The sequence below is a fragment of the Arachis stenosperma genome, chromosome 6 (genome assembly GCF_014773155.1).
Source record: "Arachis stenosperma cultivar V10309 chromosome 6, arast.V10309.gnm1.PFL2, whole genome shotgun sequence".
Classification (NCBI taxonomy): Eukaryota; Viridiplantae; Streptophyta; class Magnoliopsida; order Fabales; family Fabaceae; genus Arachis; species Arachis stenosperma.
Window position 1 is genome coordinate 8,442,953 of NC_080382.1, and position 27,042 is coordinate 8,469,994.

The 27,042-nt window shown below is 36.3% G+C and overlaps 1 protein-coding gene across 1 annotated transcript; it reads right to left on the reverse strand.

Annotated features, from left to right (window-relative positions):
• Nucleotides 1-5,308: 5,308 nt before the first annotated feature.
• On the reverse strand, nt 5,309-9,894 carry LOC130935151 (protein transport protein SEC23 A). Its single transcript, XM_057864732.1, has 6 exons — nt 9,667-9,894; nt 8,641-9,491; nt 6,712-8,532; nt 6,044-6,160; nt 5,860-5,931; nt 5,309-5,774 (listed from the first exon to the last, which is right to left on the reverse strand). Exons 2-6 carry the CDS (start codon nt 9,109-9,111, stop codon nt 5,637-5,639), a joined length of 2,619 nt encoding a protein of 872 aa, XP_057720715.1. The 5' UTR covers nt 9,112-9,491; nt 9,667-9,894; the 3' UTR covers nt 5,309-5,636.
• Between the last annotated feature and the right edge of the window lie 17,148 nt (nt 9,895-27,042).

Below are 27,042 nucleotides of genomic sequence, written 5' to 3' on the forward strand. Positions count from 1 at the left end.
CTTTTGGAAAAAGAGTTTAAAGTATAAGGACTTTTATTAATAGTAGCTTAAAAATAAGTTATTTTGTGTTTGGATTTTTAACTATAAAAGTACTTATTTTAAAGTTGTAGTGTTTGGATAAATAACTCAAAAAATATAATTTTTTAATACAAGAGAATCGATATTAAAATAACGATGATAATAAATAATTTCCATTATTGAAGGTTGATTTTACATAACCAAATCACTAAGATTACAATCGATCAGGCAATTGATTCTTTATTTGTTCTCTAATTAGTTCCATTCTTCTAACACTTTCAGCATTCGGTTCTTCCCGCATAATATCATTAGAAACTGGTTCTTATACTTTACCTTCACCTTCACCCATAAAATTAAAATTTTCATGAAATTCTTCAAATTGTTCATCACTTGTGTCATTTCGTCGAATAAAATTGTGTAAAGCCATACAAGCACCAATAATTCTAACTTGTGTGTCTAAGGAAAACGATGGCATGGCACCTAAGATTTTCCATCTTGCTTTACAACATCCAAATGAGCGTTCAATTGTACATCTAAGGCTAGAATGGTAGTAGTTGAATACTTCATTTCTTCCTCTTGCTCTGGGATCCAATCTAAAATGTGGAAGATGGTATCTGTGACCTTTATAAGGACCTAAAAACCCCATAAAACACGGATAGCAAAAATTTAGTGCACCACAAATCAGTTAATAAAAATAAAGAGTTTAATCTAATATAAATAATATCAATCTCAAATATGCTAACCTTTAGGAGGAAGAGGGAAATGAAGACTCTGTCTACGCACAGCTTGATTGAAAATTTTAGTATCATGTGCAGATCCCTCCCAACCTGCCCATACAAATGTGAAACACATGTTAAAATCACATACTGCCATCACATTTGTAGTTGTAATCCCTTTTCTACCAAAGTATGGAATTTTCTTATCGGCAGGAACAACAACAGGTATATGAGTTCCATCTATTGCACCAATGCAATTTTTAAAATATGGATAATATCTTTCATCATTTTTAATTTCCACTAGAGTATCTGTAAATTGTGGATCAGTTGGTTGAATAATATGTTGAGCAAGCTTGCAAACAGCATCCAATACATAATGAAATTGTCTAGAAATAGTTTCTCCTGAATGTTGGAATCTCTCTTCTACATTACGTATTGAGCCTGGTTGTCCAATAATATATAAAAATATACCTACTTGTTCATGAATTCCAATCCCTTTTGTTGTCTTCAGATTGTAAGTATTTTGTAAAACATCACAGAGATGAAGGAACACAAGCTTTTTCATCCTAAATTGCTGGTAGCAACGAATAGGATGCCCATTTAAAAGTTCATTTACCCAACTACTTCCTGTCAACCTTGAAGTTCTTCGTGGATTTTTCACAACGTACTTTAGAAAATAATCAACACAAGTTGCGATTGTTATTAAAGTCATTGTCTTCTTCTTACGTTTGGCTGCGACCTTTTGTTTGTTTTCAAATTCTTCGTCTGACACATTTGTATTTGATATCAAACTTTCGGTTGACGAACTTTCAGTTGAGCTGTTAGATATCCTGTTATACAAATATTTTAAACTAATATCAAATAAATACTAGTTCACGTATTAAATATAAAATAGCAAATAATCATAGAAAATAATTAAAAATATCATCATAGAAAATATTTTTTGAACAACACATAAATATATTAAAAAGAGACATTCTAGCAAAAAAAAATTTAAGATTCAGACACATCTGCTAAACTATGAGTCTTCAACCAACCAAGTTGTAAGGCAGAATCTTCTAACCCCATAAAAATCTCTCTATTTGACCTTTTTGCCATTAGTCTTGTAGCTATAAAAAATATATCACTCCCAACTTCTAGTCCAGGTAATTATTTGAGAACAGCTAAATAAGTAGATATACTTGGTACGTTATTTCTATGAGCTATTTCGTTGGTCTTTTCTTCTTCAAACACATTAATTATACGTTCTAGTTGAGTTGAAAGTTGAGAGGCTCCAGACCCTTTTCCAACCTTTCTTCTCTTTTATCTCATTGCACTAAAAGGCGTTGATTCATCATTTAACTCATCTTCTAAACCTTCTTCCTCATTACCATTATCTTCGTCATTATATCTATCATTATAACTATCATTTATATCTTCAGAAGGTGCCCATGCACCTACACCAGTAGCTACAACATCTTCAAAAAGGAACTCCATTTCATCAAGATGTTTTGGACCTTCTTCTCTAAATTTTGCCACATCAGGATTTTCCTATGAGACCACAAAATGACAATTAAAAATCTCTCGATAAAATTTATATTTCTGAAATAGTTTTAAAAAATGCAACATACCTGAATCTTAGCATCCCACCAATCATCACTTGCTTGTATGGTCTTCTTAATAGGATCCCAACCAAGACCGGTCTCTTTTCCTTTTAGTTTAGCCCATAGTCCCCATTCTCTTTTCATAGCCTCCCACTTGTTTTTAAATTGTTTAGACTCATAATTTAAACCAGTCTCTTTCAAGAATTTTATTTTTAAATTTGCCCAACCAACTTTGTTAAAATGTGTTCCAGGTCTATTTCCAGCCACCATCTCTTCTTTACATATTTTTATGAATATAACAGTATTTCGTTCATTCCAATCAGCTTTAAATTTTCTTCCGGACTTGCCACTTTCATGAATTTGTTGGGGAAGAACATAAAAAAAAGAAAATTATAAAACTAATTATATAGATAATAGCAAGTTGTATAAAAATAAAATCACATATAAAAAATAAAATTAAAATCACATGTAAAAAAATAAAATTAAAAATGAGATTTCATAGTATACAAAATGTTCAATACAAATTTAATAATAAAAATATAATGATAAAAGGATAAAAAAATACCTGGAAGGAATATATGCTGGTTCAGATGGAACGGACGATGGTGGTGAAGGGTCAATCCTTCCAACAAATGAATCATTACGTGAAAATGGTGGTGGAGGGCCAACACTTCCAGTAGATGGAACATTGCGTGAAGATGATGGTGGAAGGTCAGTGCTTCTAGAAGATGGAACCTTGCGTGAAAATGGTGGTGGAGGGCCAGTATTTCCAGCAGAAACAGGAAACATTTTTTTCACGGAATCAAAAATGAAAGTAGATTTTTTTTCTTTTGAAATCAATTTTTTTTTTTTCACGGAAGTGATAAAATGACTTATGAAGAAGGAGATAAGTCATCTATTTCTACTTCTTCCAAAAGTTGTAAATTAACTTTTCGGGAAGTCAAAAGTTCTTCTTTAAAATGGTGCCAAACACGCTTATCATAACTTTTCATAATTCAAAAGTAAAAAAAAGTAGCTTTTGGCACTTCCCAAACGGACTCTTAATAAAATAAAGAGTATATACCCATTTTGGTCCTCAAAGAATTTCAGACTGGACACTTTAGTCCCCAACTAAAATTAATTACTCGATTAGTCCCTAACAATTAATTCCGTCAGTCACTTAAGTCCTTTACTCCGTTAACTCTAACGGAGGACAAAATAGTCCCTGACAACTCTAACAGGGGACAAAATGGTCCCTGATCTCCTCTATTCGGAAATGACACTGTTCTCTCTCAATTTTCATCATATCTCACATAACACTAGCAATCTAATACTGTAACTTCAAACTACACCATGCACACTATATAAATTTAATGTTCACAAGAAAAACAATACTCAACTTGTTCTCAACCAATTCATACTCGGAAAACTAATGCCTATGTCTCTCAACTAGTTATCGTCTTCGACGGATCCCATAAATCTAGACAGTAAGTCTGATTTGTTAAGACCCGTCGTCGTCATTGTCATTTCTCTCCTCCTCTGCCCTATCATCTCCATGACCATATTATCCACCACTCCGATCGCTTTCTTCAGCTTCTTCTACAAACCAATGTTCAGTAATCGCTTCAGTTTCCATATGAGCGACAACGACGACATTGCTCGTTGTACTGATAGCTTGGATGCGAGATCGAAGCTGTCTGCCAACTTGGACTCTGGAAAAGAAGGAATGAAGCACTCGGTATCTATTTTAAATGAGAATTTACATATGATGTCGAAGGAGAATCTTCTCATGATGTCCTAATGTCCAATAATTTATATTGCTTGCCGGAGAGTGGAGAAAGACGTGCCATTAGAGTAGTTGTGGAACTTGGTCTTGAGGATGTCGTGGACGTGTTAGGGTTGGAGGTGATGTTATCGAAGATGTGGAAGTGGATGCTTTTGGTGGGTGAAGTGTAGAGGAGGTGGATGTACCAGTCACAAGAATTTAGGAAGTGTGTGGTCCATGACATGTTGAGGTAGGTGCAACATGTGTGACAATTATACCATGGCTTAATCTTGGAGTTAAAGAGGAGGATGGAAAAGATGGAAAAGAAGACTGTAAAGGTGAAGAAGGAGAGTATAAATGTTAGGGTTATGCAAGATATGATAAAAATTGGGGAAGAATAGTATCGTTTTCGAATAAAGGGGTCAGGGATTATTTTGTCCCTTGTTAGAATTGTCAGGGACCATTTTGTCTCCTGTTAGAGTTGTTAGAGTTGTCAGGGACTATTTTGTCCTCCGTTAGAGTTAACGGAATAAAAGACCTAAGTGACTGACGGAATTAATTATTAGGGACCAATCGAATAATTAATTTTAGTTGGGGACTAAAGTGTCCAGTCTGAAATTCTTTGAGGACCAAAATGGGTATATACTCTAAAATAAATAAATAAACACATCTAATTTTTATTGGTGAGACATAAATAAATGGTAGTAATAGAAGTGATCTCTTTCCACCACTAACTACCAATGCTTAATGAGGTTAATGAGGCCATTGAGGGGGTTGTGTGGGGAAAAAATGTCACTTTATCACAACATATATATTCAAGAATATAAATGTTAAGAGTTTTAAATAATCTATACCCATGAAGGTTTGATAAAGTATTTTTATAATTTAAAGGATTTAAAATGTATAAAAATTTAAATACTTCAGTTAAGTTTCCTTCACTTTGAAAATGTGTAGTTTTAATGTAGTAGTAATCATGTTAGTGAGCATTAAAAAAATGTTAAAAGGTAAAATATGATCTTTCAACTCCGTTAGAGTCCATTAAACTTTAGTAGCTTCGTACATGCACACCATAATCTAAAAATGTCAAGTTAAATACTTGGTACATTTCTTCTTTTTCCTTTTGTATTTTTCAAACATTTCTCTTTTTGTTAACTGCCGTATTACAATTCTTTTTTAAATTAAATCAATCCAGCTTAAAAAGTTTGTGGTCAAAAACCATAGACCAAGAGATTAAGGATAGCACAGGCAGTCAATAATTGTTATCGATATAAATTAAGTGAAATCCTTTATTGTTCATGTAAATTGTGAAAAATTCTGTGCACCACAATCATTCTCTCCAACCAAAACGAAAAAGCCCCACTATTTTTCTCTCCAATTGCAACTTGCAATTGCATAGATGTTTCTCGGACATGAACAAAATGAAGTTGAACATGGCACTGAAGCGAAAGATTTTGGGACATGAGAAACATCATCATCTAAACAAACTTCGCCTCAAACAACTAAATAAAGAATCAGCAACGAGTACCGTGCTGATTGGAAGATGCAGCAAAATCAAACCACAAAAATGGCCCTACATCAGCTTGGCTCAGGTGGCACAACTTTCAAGCTTCGCATCCATTCGCAGAAACTAGGATCATCAAAGTGAACAAAACTGCTTTTCAGCTTTGTTCGCTGTTCTGATGTCAATGACTTAAGTTGCGGGAATCTTGCCTCCTGCGAAAACATGCATCATTCAACATGCAATGTATGCCACCATAATCTAATAATAAGCAAAAACCTTAGTGATAGTGATGCCAACCTGCTCATAAGGAGGATCTTTGTGTGCTGGTATGAGGCGAGAGACGAAATATCGAGCCTGCGAGCTACCCTCCTGTTTCAGATATAAGTTGTCTGTTATAACTAACCTTCTAAGCAGAAGATGGAAAATGGAGATATGCAAAGAAAAATACACTTCGTGGTCGGGATTAGCAGAGAATATTAACCTTAAATGCAAGTATACGAGGCGCTGGGAAACGGAATTCTGTCAGCTCTTCAGCCAATGTCCGGCAAGCTGCTAAAGCAGCAGCACTTCTTCCTTCATCAGCTGCAAGTTCAGCACCCTACAATACACTAATCAGCATTAAATAAATGAATAAATAAAAACAACCCAAGAAGGAACAAAAAAGAACAAGAAAACGGAAAGTTTTCGAAACAGGGAAAAGCATGCCACTAGCTACAGCAGCATCTAATAATGGCAGCCGTGGCCTGGCAGCAGAAAAGGCAGGAGCTGGATAGCATTCCCACTCATAAAAAGGACATAGGAAAGAAGAATGGAAGATGAAAACAGGTTAAAAGGAAGAAAGTATACATGTATATACCCTGGTGCTATTGCAACAACATGAACAACCATGACCAGACACAAATATTGTTTCTAAATTCTAAAATGTACTGATCTTTCAAGTCCACTATGGTACATATTACCCGCTTCGTGTATTACTGATCATATTATATACATGGCACGAGGCTAATTTAAAACATAATTTCTGATCATTGGCACAACAGTGCGTTAGTAATAATAATTGGTTTCGATTAGCACCATAACAATGCCCTAAAAAAATGCAAATCTCTCACTAAGAAAACTCCATGCTAAAATGAATAATAAGAGACGTACCAACCAAATGAAGACATCAGTGCCATGGTCAAGTACAACAGCAGCATCAGACTGCATTGCAAGATCATAAGCTGGTAACTCCTCGAACGTTCCTCCCTCCCTGTGCATTAGACAACGAGGAGCAACCATTCGGAGTGACAGATCAAAGGATGCATTCAGAAACAAGTTCCTCAGCACAGACCTTTCATCTTCATGACCAATAATGCTTCCTAATAGTGGTCCTCTCCTGAGATGGAAAAGGATCTCTGGTAAAAGGGAAAGCTCCTTTGGGAAGCAGTGAAGTTTAGATTTGGGTACTTGAGGACCAAACTTTAGAGCAATATCCTTGATTCTTTCATCTATTGTTGCCCGCATATCAATTGCGTCTGAATGGCTTTTAGCTCGTAACAAACTTCTTTTTGCAATTAGGACTGCAGCAACTTCATCTTGAACACTCTCAAGATATCCCGAAATACTATCTACAGTGGGCAGTCTAACAGTGATAACCCTGGATATATCAGCTTGAAACACATTTGAATACTGAATAGCAAACTGGAAAAATACATAATCACTTTTGATATCTCCTCTAGTTTCCATTGAGAGAGAGAAGCTCTGTGTTTCTTCAACACTTAGCATCTGAATATAAATGGCTGTATCATTTTTAAAGGTTTCATGGGTGTCTACATGTGATTCCTCCCCAGGGCCAACAACTTGAGTTATGAGAATATCATCTGATGTGCGCAATTCTAACAAACCATGAGAACCTGCTGACCTGGCAGACGCCCTTTGCAAATTAACACCCAAGGCTTCTCCAAAATCATCATGGAGCACCAAAACACCACCTGATGCTTTAGCAAGAGGTTGTAAGATGGGAACTCTTACGGGACACGTTCCAGCACATAAAATATCAATAACAGTATTGTGTCGATGAGCCTCTCGACCAAGATTCTCCATCCATTTTATTGCTGTCTTTTCCATATATGGATAATTAGGGTGATTAAAAGAATGAGGAACTGATCCAGGTCCGTAAGTATTTGGTCCACCGGCACAGACAACAATTCTACTATTGCCCCCTGATCTTTTAACTACCCCTCGTGACAGATCAGCAGATGGGCCCTGAATTATAGCAAGAGCAACCTCAACAGCAGTTCCAAGGCACCGATCTCTAGAAGCTTCTGGTATGTTTAACTTGTAGGGCCTCAATGATGAAAATATGGAATGTGCTACAGGTAGTGAGGCATGCATTGCTGACAAGTATATGCCAGTACCATAAATCAATCCTTTCAAAGATTCTTGGGTTGGTGACTGGTCCCCGGGAAGCACGTCAGCAGATGCAATTGACTCTTCTGAAAAATCATATATTGACACAGTACGGCCATATAGTACAATTCCTAATCTTGTTGTTGGAGGGAGAGAATCAACAAAAGCATGCAGGGAGCTTTGTAGATGCTGTAAGTGGGGTTCATCTAAGCATTCATCTATAACAAGAACAACCGGGGCAGACATTCTGGAATCTGAAACTGGAACAAAACCAGGTCCCTTGTTCCCAGTTTGAACATAGTCAACCATCGGGGAAGATAGTTCTGGAAATCTGTGAAGATCTTCCTTACTATGCCCAATGTACTCGCCATCACTTCCATTCAATTTTCTACATATAACACACTGCCACTGACCTGATCCAAGCAATATGTTGCAATATATATTTGCATAAGCTCCACAGCTTTGACATCGATGGGGATCACGCTGAATAACTTGAGGGCCTGTTGAGACCTCCCTCCCAGGAGAAACCAATGCCCCAAAACCCAGACTGGGCACATTAGCTTGTTTCTTCTGTTTCAATACCTACTTATCAAATGGAAAGGAGGTTATAACATAATCTGATTACCAAATAATAATATTAAATTTAAAAATGCAAGGCTAGGCTGTAAAACCAAATAAATGATAATGTACCTTATGAGCTGAGAAAAGAACAAAGGATGACTCCCCGGCGGGAAGATGGTCCTCTATGCTATCAGAAACTTGGTGTTGCAACTCAACCGATCCATTTGAAAATCGCGGTGGTGATGAAGTCGGCAAAGATGATCCTGAAGAGAAAGCAAGTGGCTGAGGCGAGGCAGGTGATGTGCGAAAAGGAACAGCTGCCGGCCGGACAGGCGATGTAAAAACAGGAGGCCCCGGCGGGGTGCTCATGTGAGGAACAAGGCTGCCAGATTTAACTCCATTGGCTGGGGACAACGAATTTGGGGGTTTAACCGAAGGGGAAGAAGCTTGATCTTGCTGCAATTGCAATATGGGGGGAGGAAATCTAGGTGGTGATGCAAAAGGTGGAGGGGGTGGTATGGGACTCTTGTCAGGGGTAGGACTCTGTCTATCCGGGTTTGAAGTGGTATACCCAACATTAGGTTGTGTTGGGTTAGCCATTGAAATTCAAATCAGACACAAAACGCAACAATACTTACAAACCCAGTATCAAGAAGTAAACTTTACAGTATTACAGATACAAATGTACGAGTGATACAAATCAAAGACTATACCAAGAAAGAACAGAGACCAGCCTCAACAAGATTCTTCTTTCAGCCCACAGAATTTGCATGAGGAAAACGTAAAACCTTCCTAAGACCTTAAACCCCCAAAAGAGATGATAATGATTCCCAAAGAAAATTCTACTTGACCTGGTTTAATCGGCATCATAGAAGGGGGAATTCTTTCCTTCCCTGAACGAATTCAGGTGAATAGCCAATCACCAACCATGAATCAATCAAATCTCTTCACAATTGAAGCTTCTTCTCTGGTATCCCCCCCTGCAGATAGCAAGTAATCCAGCAGTACCCAATCGAATGAGAAAAAGAAAGGATCCAACAGACATTCAAGAACTGAGCTAGGGTTTTGAATGGAGATCAAGATTTGCTTTCAAAATTGGGAATGATAACGGTAATAAAAAAAATAAAGAAAAAAATATCATAGAGAAGTATGTACCTGACAGAGGTGAATATCAAAATTGTAGACTTTATGGTACCGTAAAATACCAAGCTAGGGATTATTCGGAAAAATGGGGGAATGCTATGCTTATGAATGTTATGTCCCCTCCTCACTCTCTTTCTCCAATTGTGTGAGTAATTCGGAAGGGGGTCGTTTATTCTTTATTATTATTATTATTATTATTATTTTATTGGTTTTTATTTTATTTTGAGAGACAAGTTAAAAAACCAACAGCGCCTCCTCACAGTGAAACTGAAACCTCCTCAACCTCGGATTGTTGCTCAGGGCAATTGATGTTGGCACCGCACCTTAGACCTTCCTACGACACTCCTTCACTTCGAGCCAGAGAAGCCACCGCCACTTTTTTTTTTTTTAATAAATCACGTGACCCTTTCTATTGTCCTAGTCTTATCCTCCTTTTATATTTTAGCGAATTTATTTTTTACTTTTAGCTCATAAAATAATTATATATTTAATTAATTTAATATTTAATATATAATTATAATTTTGTATAAAAATTGTTGAGTTTACAGAATTAATAAGAAATTAATTGATGATGGTTAAAAATTATTATTAGATTAAAAGTTTAATTATGTGTCTGATTAGTTTGCTTAAGTGAACAGGTCCGAAAATAAGTTTTAGATCTACATACACTTATAACTCAAGAGAATATTTGTTACTTATATTACACCGAAATAAAAGTAAGCATTAGACTTAAGTAAAGAAAAAAGAAAAAAATCTTGTAATTTAATATTTAATATATAGTTATAATTTGTCTAAAAATAAATTTTAAAAATATACATCAAATATACACAAATGTTATATAAATATCTTTTAAATTTTATAATCTTATAATAATAAAAATGATACCAAGTATAATATTTTATATTAAATAAAAATAAAATAACATTTATATTATATTTAAATATATATATAATTTAATTTATTATACAATAATATAAAAAACAATTTATTCTTTAACTCTCGAAACACATTTAAATTCTTACATCTTTTAAATATAACTAGTGTATGTGTATATATCAGTGCCATGTATAAAAAATAATTATTTTTTATTTATGTCTTATATATGTTGAATGAAAAAAATATTTAAGAATATATTAATTTTAAATTAATCTCATATATTTTTTGTTATCTATCCAAAAAGTAAACAAAGGTTTATAATACAAAAATTAACAAAATACTTTAATTAAATAAAAGACATAGTATGTAATAAACAAATGTCTTAGTTATTATAAAAAAATATGTGTATATATATTTTTTTGTAAGCAATCAAAATTTTAGTTTATATCTCTAATATTAGTTTATATAATAATAATAATAACGATAGGATTGATTTACTTTAAAATAGAAAAAAATTTAATTAATGCTAAATTAATTTTATTATATAATTTAAGAAAAAATAATTTTAATTATGTATGATTGGTGTATAATCTAATTAATATATGACAGTTTTCTTTTAATTAATAATTTTTTTCATAATAATATTTCTTAACATTAATTTTACTTAATTGATTAAAATAATTCTATATTATACTACTATAGTAATATAATAGGATTGTTATACTTTAAAATAAAAAATAATAATTAATACTAAATAGATTTGATTATATATTTTAAGAATAAATAATTATAACTATGCATGATTGATTTATAATATTAATAATATCCGACCATCTTTTTTAAATGATAGTTTTTTTTCATGTTAATATTTCTTAATATTAATTTTATGTAATTAATTAAAATAATTATGCGTTCATAGAATAACAGTATAACAGAAATGATATACTTTAAAATAAGAAAAAAATTTAAATTAATACTTAATTAATTTGATGATCTATCTTAAAAATAAATAATTATAATTATGCATGATGGGAATAAATAACAATATATGATAGCTTATTTTTAAATGATAATTTCTTTTCATATTAATGTTTCTTAATATTAACTTACATATATAATTGAATAAAATAATTATGAATTTATACGATAGTAGTTGTTCATACCCTGGCCCAATAATAAAGGCCCAGGTCCAAATAAAAGGCATAGTCTAGAGGATTGAGCCTTGCTGAGCACCAACCTTCGCACTAAGAAGTCGGTGTTAAACCCGACTTACTCTAAAGAAGTCGGAACGGAGAATAGCTGGCAGATAAGCACTCATTCAAATGAGTAACTGCCCCTAAAATCTCTCTAACTACTTTATCGAGCCATATCTTAACCTCCCTAAGATAATGGGATGGTTAACACCCTAAAAATATGGCACTACTCCAACGGTGGTTATTGGCTCACCACTATAAATACACTGACTCCCTTCAGGTATCTCTAAACCCAATACTCTCTAGACCTGCTCGCATCCTTGCTAACTTAGGCATCGGAGTGTCTTTGCAGGTACCACCCCCCATTCACTCACGTACACAAGTCGAAAGGAGGCTCCAGCGTGCGAACCAGCTCGGAGACTACCGTCCGCAGACGAGTGGGCCAACTAGCGCCATCCCTCCTATTAATCTCCAGTTACCCACCGTAACATTGGCGCCGTTGCCGGGGACCCGAGAGATCATCCACCGATGGCAGACAGATCCCATGAAGAAGGTCATGTGGAGACAGATTCTGAACAAGAGAATCTGGACACAGGCAACAACGACGTGGACTTCACCCTCCACCAGAAAATTGATAATCAGCACAGAGAAGGCACCTCCGGAGTAAAGAACCCGAAGGTAAACTCCTCAGAAGGGCGCGAGTCAGAAAAAGAAGGACCACCCCATGTAACTGAGCTCATGGGATTAGTCCACAGCCGCCTGGAACAGTTAGAACAAGAGCGGGAGCGACAAAAGGAAACTGAAAAGAGCCTGAAAGAGGAGATGGAACGACGAAAAGAGTTAGAAAGAAAACTCTTAAAGTTAGAATCCTCCCTCAAAGGTCGCAACTCCCGTGACGAACAAGAAGAGCCGCCCTTAGGTGGGGAGGATCCTTTCAGCGAGGACATAATGAGAGCAAAAGTTCCGAGGAACTTCAAAAGCCCAGATATGGACCTCTATGACGGAACCACGGATTCAAAGCATCACCTGAGCAACTTCAAAAGTCGGATGTACCTAGCCGATGCTTCCGACGCTACGAGATGCAAAGCCTTCCCGACCACTCTATCGAAGGCAGCGATGAAGTGGTTCGATAGCCTCCCCCCGAGGTCGGTTACTAGCTTTGAAGACCTCTCAATGAAGTTTTTGATGAGGTTCTCGATCCAGGAGGACAAAGTGAAACATGCACCAAGCCTCCTGGGAATAAAACAGGAGGTCGGAGAATCTTTACGAGCCTGTATGGAAAGATTCAACAAAGCATGTTTGGAGATTCAGGACCTGCCCACAGAGGTAGTCATAATGGGGTTAGTCAATGGACTCAGAGAAGGTCCCTTCTCACAATCCATATCTAAAAGACACCCCGTTTCTCTAAGTGATGTACAGGAGAGAGCTGAAAAGTACATCAACATGGAGGAAAACGCCAAATTAAGAGACCTGAGTTGGCGACCTGGGCCCCCTCCCTCAACAAAAGAGAGGGAAAGGGAAGCCAAGAAAAAGAAAGAACTCGGTCTCGAGAGGCCAAGAAAATATCACTCTTATACTCCCCTGAAAGTCTCTATAGTGGATGTATACAGAGAGATTTGTAATACTGAAAGACTGCCACCCCCTAGACCCATTAAAAATAAAAAAGGGGGAAGCCGCAACGATTACTGCGAGTACCATAAAATATATGGTCACTCCACAAATGACTGTTACGACCTTAAAAATGTGATAGAAAAGCTGGCTAGAGAAGGTCGGCTCGATAGATATCTCATAGAAAGGTCGGACGGTCATGGAAAGAGAAAGCGAGACGATATGGATAGAAGAGACCCACCACCGCAGACACCAGAGAGACATATCCATATGATCTCAGGAGGGTTCGCGGGAGGGGGACTTACCAAATCCTCTCGCAAAAGACATCTCAAAAGAGTCTATGACAAACCCCAATTTGACGGTTTATCTTGTATTGAATTTAGGGGATTTTATAACCTTTTACCCACATTTATTCAATGAAATAGCATGGTTTTACAACTTCTCCTTTAATTGTGCTTAAGAGTGAAAACATACTTTTTATGTCTTAAAATGAATAAATTTAATTCACCTTGATTCCATTAGATGCCTTGATATGTTTGTTAAGTGATTTAAGATTTAGGAGGCAAAGATTGGATTAAGGGAATGAAGAAAGAAGCATGAAAAGTTGGAGAACTCATGAAGAAATGAAAGAACCGGAAAGCTGTCAAGCTGACCTCTTCGCACTTAAACGACCATAACTTGAGCTACAGAGGTCCAAATGATGCGGTTCCAGTTGGGTTAGAAAGCTAACATCCGGGGCTTCGAAACAATATAATATTTGCCATAGTTGCTACAAGTATGGTGGCGCGCACGCGCATAGTACGCGCACGCGCCGTTGCTGCCACCTAGTCCACTTGAAGCAAAACCTGGCCAGCGATTTTAGAAGCCTTGTGGGCCCAATCCAACTCATTTCTGATGCTATTTAACCCAAGGAGTGAAGAGGGAAACACAAGTTAGTTACCATTAGTTTTAGTTTAGTTTTGGAAGTAGTTTCTAGATAGAGAAGCTCTCACTTCTCTCTAGAATTAGGATTAGGATTAGGATTAGTTCTTAGATCTAGATTTTAAATCTTTGCTTTCTTCTACTTCTACATTTCAATTCTTTATTGTTAGATTCATCTTCTTCTACTCTTTTGTTGTAATTTCCTTTATGTTGTTCTTACATTTTGTTGTAGATCTAGTATTGTTCCCTCTACATTCTTTCAATTCAATAAGAGGTAATTCATAATAATTGTTCCTCTTTGCTTTTCTATTATTGATCTCTTGCCTTTATAGTTAGATCTCTCTTTAATTCTTGCAATTTATGTTGTTTACTTGTATTGCACTCTATGTGTTTGTTGAAATGCCTCTTCTAGATTTAGTGTAGATTTTGTTCCTCTTGGCCTAGGTAGAGTAATTAGTGACACTTGAGTTATCTAATTCCTTTGTTGATTGATAATTGGAGAGATTGCTAATTGGTTTGGAGTGCACTAAAGCTAGTCTTTCCTTGGGAGTTGGCTAGAACTTGTGGCTCAATTCAATTCATCCACTTGACTTTTCTTTATCTAGTAAGGGTTAACTAAGTGGTAGCAATGAACAATTCTCATCACAATTGAGAAGGATAACTAGGATAGGACTTCTAATTTTCATACCTTGCCAAGAGCCTTTTATAGTTATTAGTTTACTTTCATTGCCATTTACTTTCATGCCTCTTATCAAAACCCCAAAACAACTCAAACCAATAACAAGACACTTTATTGTAATTCCTAGGGAGAACGACCCGAGGTTTCATTACTTCGGTTTATAAATTTAGGGGTTTGTTACTTGTGACAAACAATCTTTTGTATGAAAGGATTATTGTTTGGTTTAGAAACTATACTTTACAACGAGATTTCATTAGTGAAATTCTAAACCGTCAAAAATCCATTCGTCAGTTTACCAGGTCGGGGAAGAGTCATCCGACCTCCCAACCATTTCGTTTACAAAAGAAGATGGGCAAGGAATAATCCCTGGACAAGATGATCCAGTAGTAATAACTACGATCCTAGCAAACGCCCATCTCCACAGAACCCTAGTAGACCAAGGAAGCTCGGCAGATATTCTTTTTAAGCCCGCTTTTGACAAACTAGGGTTAGATGAGAAAGAATTAAGAGCCTACCCCGACACCCTATACGGATTAGGGGACACGCCAATAAAACCACTAGGATTTTTACCCCTTCACACCACATTTGGAAAAGGGGAAAAATCAAAGACTCTGAGTATAGACTTCATAGTCATTGATGTGGGGTCAGCATATAATGCTTTAATCGGCAGAGCTACCCTCAATCGACTCGGAGCAGTGGTATCTACTCCCCACCTCTGCATGAAATTCCCGACCTCAGCGGGAATAGCAACGGTAAGGGGAGATCAAAAGTTGGCAAGGAAATGCTACAATGAAAGCCTAAATCTAAGAGGAAAAGGCAGAGAAGTTCACACGATAGAGCTCGGTGGCGCAAGGGCCAAAGAAGAGCTGCGACCACAACCGGGAGGAAAAACCGAGGAGATACAGGTCGGTAAAGAGGAAGGAAAAAATACTCATATAGGAGCCAACCTAGGGAAAACCCTAAAACAAGAATTGACTAAACTCCTAAGAGATAACTCCGACCTCTTTGCCTGGAAGGCCTCAGACATGCCTGGGATAGACCCAGAACTCATGTCCCACAAACTCTCGGTTTATCCAGGATCCCGACCTGTACATCAAAGAAGACGCAAGCTCGGCCCAGAACGAGCCCTAATAGTAGAAGAACAAGTACAGGCACTCCTGGAAGCTGGCTTCATCAGAGAAGTCAAGTACCCAACATGGCTAGCCAATGTAGTGCTAGTCAAAAAATAGAATGGCAAATGGAGAATGTGTGTCGACTATACCGACTTAAATAAGGCATGTCCCAAGGACCCTTATCCCCTACCAAGTATTGATACCCTAGTGGACTCCAGCTCGGGGTACCAATACTTATCATTTATGGACGCCTACTCGGGATATAATCAAATCCCGATGTATGAGCCCGACCAGGAGAAAACATCATTCATCACACCCAGAGCTAATTTCTGCTGCGTGGTCATGCCATTCGGATTGAAGAATGCAGGAGCCACATATCAAAGGTTGATGAATAAAGTGTTTTTCCCTCACCTGGGGAGTCAAATAGAAGTATACGTCGACGACATGCTAGTGAAGACCAAGAAAGAAGTCGACCTCTTGTCAGATCTCTCTCAAGTCTTTGACACCATAAGGCTGCACGGGATGAGATTAAATCCCGCAAAGTGCGCCTTCGCGGTGGAGGCAGGGAAGTTTCTAGGATTTATGCTAACACAAAGAGGGATCGAAGCCAATCCCGATAAGTGTAGAGCCATCCTAGAAATGAAAAGTCCGACTTGTTTAAGAGAAGTCCAGCAGCTGAATGGCCGACTTGCAGCCCTCTCCAGATTTTTGGCAGGATCGGCACTGAAATCCCTTCCACTATTCTCCTTATTAAGAAAGGGATGCCAGTTCGAATGGACTCCTGAATGCGAGGAGGCGTTCCAGGAGTTCAAAAAGTTTTTAAGCCAACCTCCTATTCTAACCCGACCAGTATCTGGAAAAGACCTCGTCCTGTACTTATCCGTAGCGGACAAGGCTGTCTCATCAGCCTTGATAAGAGAAGACGAGGTCGGACAACATCCAGTCTATTTCATCAGTAAAGTTCTACAAGGCCCTGAGCTAAGGTACCACAAACTAGAGAAGTTTGCTTACTCCTTAGTAATAGCCTCACGAAGGCTACGGCCTTACTTTCAAGCTCATACAATAAGAGTCCGTACGAACCAACCCATGAAGCAAATCCTCCAAAAGACGGATGTTGCAGGGAGAATGGTTCAATGGGCAATAGAGCTCTCCGAGTTCGACTTAAGATAAGAAACGCGGACAGCTATTAAAACTCAATGCCTCGCCGACTTCGTTGCAGAATACGCAGGAGAACAGGCGGAAAAACCAACTACATGGGAACTCTATGTAGATGGATCCTCTAACAAAACAGGAAGCGGTGCAGGCATAATATTGGTAGATGAAAGAGGAACCCAGATAGAGGTTTCCTTAAAATTTGAATTTCCAGCTTCAAATAATCAGGCAAAATATGAAGCCTTGATCGCTGGATTAAAGCTGGCAGAAGAAGTCGGTGCTACAAAGGTGATGATATACAGCGACTCACAAGTGGTGACCTCCCAGATAAGTGGAGAATATCAGGCAAAGGACCCAAATATAAAGAGGTACTTGGAGAAAACTTTGGAGCACCTCGGGCGCTTTGCAGAAACCGAGGTCAAACACATAACTCGGGATCTAAACAGCAGAGCGGACGCCCTATCCAAGTTAGCAAGTACCAAACCAGGAGGGAACAACAGAAGCCTGATCCAAGAAACCCTCCAGGAACCCTCAGTAGTAAAAGTAGAAGACAAACAAGAAGTACTTGAAGTAGTCGGTTTAAACCTCGGATGGATGAACCCCTTAGTCGAATACATGAAATTCGACATCCTCCCTAAAGAGGAGAAAGAAGCTAAAAAGATCCGAAGGGAAGCACAACACTACACCTTGGTGAGAAATATTCTCTATAGAAGGGGGATATCAACACCACTATTAAAGTGTGTACCGACCTCGAGAACTGCCGAGGTGTTGGAGGAAGTACATAGTGGAATATGCGGAAACCATCTCGGAGCAAGGTCACTAGCCAGGAAAGTAATCCGAGCTGGATTCTATTGGCCGACCTTGCAGAAAGATGCCACAGAATTTGTGAAAAAGTGTCAACCATGTCAGATGCATGCAAATTTCCACGTGACTCCACCAGAAGAGCTTATCAGTATCACTTCTCCATGGCCTTTTGCAAAATGGGGAATGAATTTGTTAGGTCCTTTTCCCCAAGCGCCAGGACAAGTCAAATACCTGATCGTAGGAATAGATTATTTTACAAAGTGGATAGAAGCAGAACCATTGGCTACCATCACCGCTCAAAGAAGTCGGAGGTTCCTCTACAAAAATATCATCACAAGATATGTGATACCTTATTCCATCACTACGGATAATGGAACCCAATTCACCGATGCTACCTTCAGAAGCTTGGTAGCCAGTATGAAAATCAAACATCAGTTCACCTCGGTGGAGCACCCACAAGCCAATGGGCAAGCCGAGGCAGCCAACAAAGTCATACTGGCAGGGCTAAAGAAGAGATTGCAGGAAGCAAAAGGAGCTTGGGCTGAAGAGCTCCCTCAAGTGCTATGGGCTTACAGGACAACGCCCCAATCCGCCACTGGAGAAACACCCTTCCGACTAGTCTATGGTGTAGAGGCAATGATACCAATAGAAATCAATGAGCAAAGACCAAGGTTAATTCTCCATGACGAGATCGGAAACATACATGGGCACAAAGAGGAGCTCGACTTCTCCCCGAAGTCCGAGAAGATGCCCAGATAAGAGAGGCAGCGTTGAAGCAAAGGATGACTACAAGGTACAACAAAAAAGTCATTCGAAGAACATTTGCTCCGGATGACTTGGTCTTAATCAGAAACGACATTGGAGTCAACAAATCAGGAGAAGGAAAGCTCGCCGCAAATTGGAAGGGACCATACAAAGTCAATGAAGTTTTAGGAAAAGGTTATTATAAAATAACCGACCTGAACGGCACTGAGTTCCCAAGGTCGTGGCATGCTTGTAATATGAAAAGGTACTACAGTTAAAAGTGAACTCTACTCCCTGATGTACTCTTTTCCCAACTTCATGATTTTTTCCCAAAAGGATTTTTTCTGGAGAAGGGTTTTTAACGAGGCATCATAATAGAGGCTAAGGGAAAATAGGCTACTAAAACCCTTAGTAGCAAGAAGGTACCTCCCCAATTAATAAAGATCTTTTTCATCTACAATATCTCTTATAAAATCCTTTTTATTTTCTAAGTCTTTCTACGAAACGCGCCGACTTAAGCTCGACAAAACGTGAAAATCCCATGAACCGACCTAGATGGTCGTCAGGATAAAACGACGAGGTACAAGTCGGTGTAAAGAGGTTATATGAGTTGATCGTAAAAAACTCGGGAACAATCCGACTCATAAGTCGAAATGAGAACCCGAGTAGAAAAGCTCGGAAATACTTCGACCCGTAAATCGGAGCGAAGGACCGAGTAGAAGAAAAACGCATCGCAAAAATAACCTAAGTCATAAGAACTCGCTAAAACAAAGTTGAGTATAGGGGATAATAAAAAGAGATTGGAAAAACCTAGGAAAAAGTTTAAAGGCTGTCCCAAAAGTCCTTAAACAAAGGGCTCAGAAAAACAAACAAGCCAAAAGAAAAGGTTTTCAAGAAAAGATCAAGGGGACTTCAGAAAATCAAAAAAGCATACACGCATAAGGTAATTTAAACCCTTATCCAAAAAAGGGTATCCATTTTGTTAACTTAAAAACCCTTATCAAAAAGGGTCTTTTTTAAATATTTTGTTTACGGCCTGGGAAGGCCAAAGGAAATTGTTCAACCAACACCGCCCAACAAAAATAAATAAAGAGTTTAAAAACGGGGGGCCCACAGGCCGGACCCCAAATAGCCACAAATTATTTTTTAGGAAGAAGAGTAGACGGATCACCACCACCGGAGTCAGGAGGAGCGCCACCAGAGGCATCCATGGGAGATGAAGAGATAGGAGGATCTACTGAAGAACTCGGAGTGTCTTTAGAACGAGGAGGGGACTCAATAATCCTCTGCCCCCGAGTCTTCAATTCTGACTCGGAAACGATTACGGGGGCAGGTGGATCCACAATGGCACCATCAATAACAACTTTGTCAGGATGTAAAGGAGAAAGATCCAAGTCGGGAGCAATAACTCTGACTTGCTCCAAGAAGATCCTCCAAGACTCCTCGGCGCCATCAGCAATAGAGTCCTCCAACTCATCATATGCCTTCCGAGAATTCAGCAGATCATTCTTCACAGACACAAGATCATTGAATAAACTTTGATAGCTGGCCTGCGCTGTTTTCCTCAAATCCATCTCCATGTTGCATTGGGCCTGCAAAACCTTCCCTTTCTCCCGGAGGGTATCTCTCTCCTCCCTCAGCTTGGCGATTTCCTTCTTCAACTCTCCCTCATGCTCTTGGTATGAACGAAGCCTTCCTTCCAGCTCCTCGACCCTCGAGGTCATCTCCAAAGAGCTGAGAGGAGCCTTCTCAAAAATATCCAAGAGTTTGCCACAGACCCCCGCCGCTTTGAGACTCTCCTCGATCATAGTGGTAAGGTGGCTCCGAACGGACATATCATCCATGCTTATACGAGCATGGGGATAGATATTCTTTCGGACGAACGCAATAGCATCCGCCTTAACCTCACCAGAAGAGCCAGACTCTAAGGTCTTGCGCTTCTTTGGATCAGGGGAAGGTCGGACGACGGGGGGCGGCTGAGAGGGAGCTGAAAAAGAAATCACAATGGGCTTGGAAAGAGTCCCAACGTTCCGAGGAGGAGGAGGAGGAGAGATAACCCTGGCACCTCCAGTCCGAGCGCGAGACTTGGCTTTGGCCTCCTGGACTCTCTGGTAAGATTCCTGAGCATTTGTCTTTGCCATTTCTGAAAAAGAAAACAATAGCTAAGGAATCAAACAAGTCGGAATGATCAGTTAACAAGTCGGGAATCTAACAAACAAGAGAAAGCTACCTAGCTGTGCTTGGATAAAGGTCGGAGACCCATGGAGAAACTTTTTAGTATCCAAGTATGAGGTCCTCCCCCACACTTCTCGGAGGAACCCCACAATGGCAGCCTCTACTTCATCTGGGTCATCCAGACCATATTTCTCACAAGGGGAGGCCTCCAGCCAGTATAAGGGAAAGCGAGGAGAAGAGTTATCATCCAGAAAAAAGGGGTGGTGACCCTCTATAACTTGCACTTTGAAAAAATAATTTTTGAAGTCATGGAAGGATTCGTCAAAAAGGGTGAAAATTCTCCGACCTTGTATGGCTCGGAAAGACACCCATTGCTGCTTGTTGTTTAGCCCACTAAAGGGCTTAGTCATGTGGAAAAGAAAAAAGAAAATCCTCAAAGAGGTCGGAAAGTCCAAAGCGTGACTAATAAATTGATAAATTTTCAGAAAACCCCAAGAATTGGGGTGAAGTTGGGTAGAGGCAACTCGACAGTTGTGCAAAACAGACATCTCAAAATCCGAAAAAGGAAGAAAGACACCCAAACGGGTGATCATACATTCATACATAAAGAAAAAATGAGAGGCCGCCTCATTGGCCCTCCCAAAACAAACCCGGTCTTCTGGACCCGGGACTACCAACTCATACTTTGGCTCGTCATCCTCAGAAACACAAATCCTGTGGTGAGTACGAAGATGAGTAATAAACTCAGCATCGACCAAGGGTTCCTCCCCTAGGACTGTGACATCAACCCATTGAGAAAGAGCTTCTACAGAAGACATTTTTCTAAAAATACGATGAAAACCTACAAAGGAAAAAGGAAAAAGAATAAAAAACGAGAGTCCCTAAGGGGATACGAAAGCCTACAACGTCACTTCTCCCTCTCCAAAGAAAATAAAAGCATGCAAACACAAAGCATGTCATAAAAGTAAACACTAACCTTTATCCAAAAGCGAAGGTTGGAAGAAGCAGAGGTCTCCAAACGTAAGAACGAAGCACGAACAAAGAAAGAAGAAATTTGAAAAATTGCAGAAACGAAAAAATGAAAGAGAGGGAAAGTATTTATAAACATGCTAAGGGGCATAATGGTAAAAGCGGGGCAGTCATTAATGAGAATGCACCGTTACCAAAGTCTATGCACATCCCTAACGGACACGACGCTTGATTAGACGCAACTGTCAGAACCAAAAAGACACGGAAAAGTCACGTCGGTTTCAGAAAATCACGTCGGTCCTCCAACAAGTCGACTACGACCCCGAGTAAAATACTCGAACCCAAGTCTTATAAAGATCTTGGGCTCGAGTAGGGGCACTGTTCATACCCTGGCCCAATAATAAAGGCCCAGGTCCAAATAAAAGGCCTAGTCCAGAGGATTGAGCCTTGCTGAGCACCAACCTTCGCACTAAGAAGTCGATGTTAAACCCGACTTACTCTAAAGAAGTCGGAACGGAGAATAGCTGGCAGATAAGCACTCATTCAAATGAGTAACTGCCCCTAAAATCTCTCTAACTACTTTATCGAGCCATATCTTAACCTCCTTAAGATAATGGGACGGTTAACACCCTAAAAATATGGCACTACTCCAACGGTGGTTATTGACTCACCACTATAAATACACTGACTTCCCTCAGGTATCTCTAAGCCCAATACTCTCTAGACCTGCTCGCATCCTTGCTAACTTAGGCATCGGAGTGTCTTTGCAGGTACCACCCCCCATTCACTCACGTACACAAGTCGGAAGAAGGCTCCAGCGTGCAAACCAGCTCGGAGACTACCGTCCGCAGACGAGTGGGCCAACTAGCGCCATCCCTCCTATTAATCTCCGGTTACCCACCGTAACAGTAGTATATAATAGGATTGATATAATTTGTAATAGAAAAAAAATATTTTAATTAATGCTAAATTAATTTGATTAGATATTTTAAAAATAAATAACTATAATTATGCATGATTGGTTCAAAGCAAAATATTAATAAAAAATTTTAGTGCAACTAATAATACATTTTTCTCTTTCTATATAAATATTTTATTATAATATTAATAAAAAATGTTGGAATAAATATACGAAGTTAAAAGGGAACAAAAATAAATTAAATAAAATACTTTGACTCTAAAATTTATATTTATAAATGATAAAAAAAACACAAATATAACATTCAATCGTACGAAAATTTATAATAGAAATTGTCCAGAGAATTGAGCATACATATATTTTCCTAAAACATTATATATTCATGTAAATCTTATTAGTTGTATAGGTATGTTTATTTAAACTAAATAGACAAATTCTGACCCATGAAAAAAATTAATTGTTTATTTCCATTAAAATTGACTCATGAAAATTTGAGTAATATTTATGATTTTTATTAATTATTAAATATATAAAATATGATTTATTTTACAATTAAAATGACTATTATTTCTATTAGGTAAGATAAGAAATATATGATTTAGATTTCTTAAAATAATTAATAATATATATATATATATATATAAAACTGATACTATAACATAATAAATTAATAATACCTTAACATTTTAACGCAAGAATGCTACATATTGTAAGATAACACACTATGTGTGGTTAGTTGGCTAAGAGGGTCAACTAGTCAAGTCGCAAGATAGGAAAATTTGTAATATTTTATAGTCAGGTAATATATTGTATTAATAAGAGTAATTACTTTCCAATTTTATTGACGCAAGTAGAACAATCACACTCATCTCCTCCCAAAATACTCTCTAAACTCTTAAAGTTATTTTGCATTACAATTTACCCAACAAAAATAGGGGTATTCACAAATTCGAATAATCCGATTATCCGTTCAAATTTAAATTAAATTAATTAAATTAGTTATAGAACTAATAAGTAATTGAGTATAATTAGACCAATTTAATGATATTCGATCATAATTGACTCGAATATTAATTTTAAAAAAGCGAAACCTAAACCAACCTACAAAGTCTGATCTTTTGATTAAATAAAAAAAAATATATTTTAATAATATATATAATTTTTACATTAATAAACCTAACTCTATTATAATTGTTAATTTATAGGTATTTTGTTATTGTTAAAATAGTATTGACTTATTAGTTGATATTATATATTTATCATATATATATATAATTCTTCTAAAACAATTTCTCATTTTTTCAAAATTTTTTTGAATTTTTATTTTATTGAATACCCAATTAAACGACCAAACCAATACGTTCTTAATCAGTTTGGTTTGTTTTGGATACACAGACAAAAAAAAAAAAAAAACATAAAACCGAATCAATTACAATTTAAAATGATCCTTAAATATTTTTAGAATATTAAATGATCTTTGTAATAAAATATGTTTTTAAATAACTATTAAATAGTTATTTTCTAATTTTATTTATTAATTAGTTTTCATATATTATTTAATTTTAAAATTTGTGTTCTATTTTATAAATTATTATTTATCATTTATTTTATTTTTATAACTTTATTGTTAATAATTTAAAACGATAAAAAATAAAACATCTATTAATAGTAATTAACCTTAGTTTTGATTTAATATGTTCTATGAATATAATCATGAATTTGATGTAGAAATAATTTTAACTAATTTGATTTCTCAAACTCAAATGTTATATTGAAAATTAAGATTCAATGTTTATTATGTTTATGAATTAAACTATTACTTGAAAAAAAAATAACGACGTAAACCATTTGAGAATAATTTATATAATAAATTGTATATTTGATATGTTTGTTGGTGTAAACAATAAAAAAATTGTGTTTATGGTGAATACAATCGATTAAAAAAAATCTTTAAATCAATTGGTTGTTGTTTGTATTCAAAAAAATTAAATTCTGAAGATATTTAGTTAATTATTTTTTTCCGTCAATCAATTAGACAATTCAACCAATTAATTGGTCATCTTAACCAATCAATTAAATGAGTAATAAAATGGATTGTCTAAAAAAATTAAACTTTTACTTGTAAAATAATTAATTGTTATAAAAAGAAAAGGATTTTCAAACAAGTCAATTAATCACAATGAATAATAAACAATTACCATTTTAGAATTTGACAATTGAAAAAATATTGATGATAGATTAAGAAATTATTAATTTTATGATTGAAAAAGATAAAATTAGGATTTTAAATTTAAAATCAAATTGAGAAAGAAATTAAAAATACATACTCAAAAAATGTCAAATTATTAATAATAAAATTATAGAGATATGATAGATGATAGATAATAAAATAATAATATATAAAATACATAACATATTTTAGAATTAAATAACATATAAAAATTTAATTCATAAATAAAATAAAAAATAATTATTTATATTTATTAACAATTTTAAAAATATTTTTTAATTATTAAAATTATGAGGTAAATACCAACTTGGTACTCAAAAAATTCTGACGCTGATAAAACGGTAGTTAATTTTGTTATTGACAAAATAGTCCTCGGAAGATTTTAAAATTTGACAAAATCACTCAACCGTAAAAAATATGATGTCACAGTGAATGGAAAATGCTGATGTGGCTGTCAAAAGATAGATTTGATAATGGCAGAGAAGGGATGCAGCAGCATATTGAAGAAGAAGAAGCGGCGAACACGAAGAACGCGACGAGGTGCAGCCGCATGTCATGGCGTCTTTTTTTTTTCGGCTGCCATGGCGGAAGGGAACGCAACATCGTGTTGAATAAGAAGAAGCCGCGAACACAAAGAAGAAGATCGTTAAAGCTGTCTGCCACCATTGGAGCTCTCTTTCGATAGCCACATCAGCGTTTTTTCGTTCACTGTGACGTCATTCTTTTACGATTGGGTATTTTGTCAAATTTAAAAAACTTTTAGGACTATTTCGTTAATAACAAGAGTGAGATATCATTTGTCACGGCCGAAATTTGTCAGGTACTAATTTGGTATTTACCATCAAAATGATTTAATAGTTATGAGACCATCAAACTCGAGATAATACTCAATTTGATCCCTCGACTTGAACGCGAACCTCAATTTACTCCTTAAAGTTTTAGTTTCTTCTATTTAGTCTCTAAACTTTGTAAATGTGATTCGTGTTAGTCCGTGGGATGATTTTTGATACACAAATGTCAACGGAATACTGACGTATATATGAGAGAGAAACCATTCATTAAGGGGCGAGAGATCATATTTTATCCTCTAAAGTGAAAATTCAAAATTTAAAGGATCCAACAAAATGGCATCGTTTTACAAGTTCTAGCATAACATTTGATTGTCCATGTTAGTGTTTTATTAACGTTTTTGTGTCAGAAATTGTCTCAAAGACTAATATGAGTCACATTTACAAAATTTGGGAACTAAAAAAAGATAACTAAAATTTCACAAAAGACAACACGATCCCTGTAAAAAAAACGGAAACTTTGATCCTCAACTTTTTTTATTTTGGGACAACATGATCTCTCTGTTAAAAAAAATTATTAAACAATAACAGAAATTAATTTTGTGAGAATTTTATTTGTATTTTGTGGGGAGTTTTAAACTCCCCACAAAATTTTTTTCAATATAACCAATTACTACCATTACTACCACTATCTTATTCGTCGTCATTATTATCACTCTTACTTCTATTATTTTTACTATGTCACCATACTTTATCATCATTATTATCTCTTCTACTGTCATCATCACCAATACCAATATTATCAACATTAAATTTCTCTTCTTTCATTTCTTATTCGATGTTATTTTTTTCTTTAAAAAATATTTTTACTATAATAACTATTTTTTTGCAGCATCATTTTTATCAATAATTTTTTTTTTCATTTAATCACTATTGGTAAAGAAATTTTTAAAATACAAACTTATTAATAATTCGTGGAATTTTAAAACCCCACAAAATATAAATAAATTCCCACAAAACTAATTTTTATTATTATTTAACGAATTTTTTAATAAAAAAATCGTATTATCTAAAAATAAAAAAATTGAATATGGAAGTGTCATTTATTAAGATTTAGAATTTAAAATTTAATGTTTTTTTTTTAAACCAAAATCGCGTTATCTTTTGTAAAAAATAGACAAAAATTGAGTTGGGTGTTTCCTCTCTGAATATTAGCTC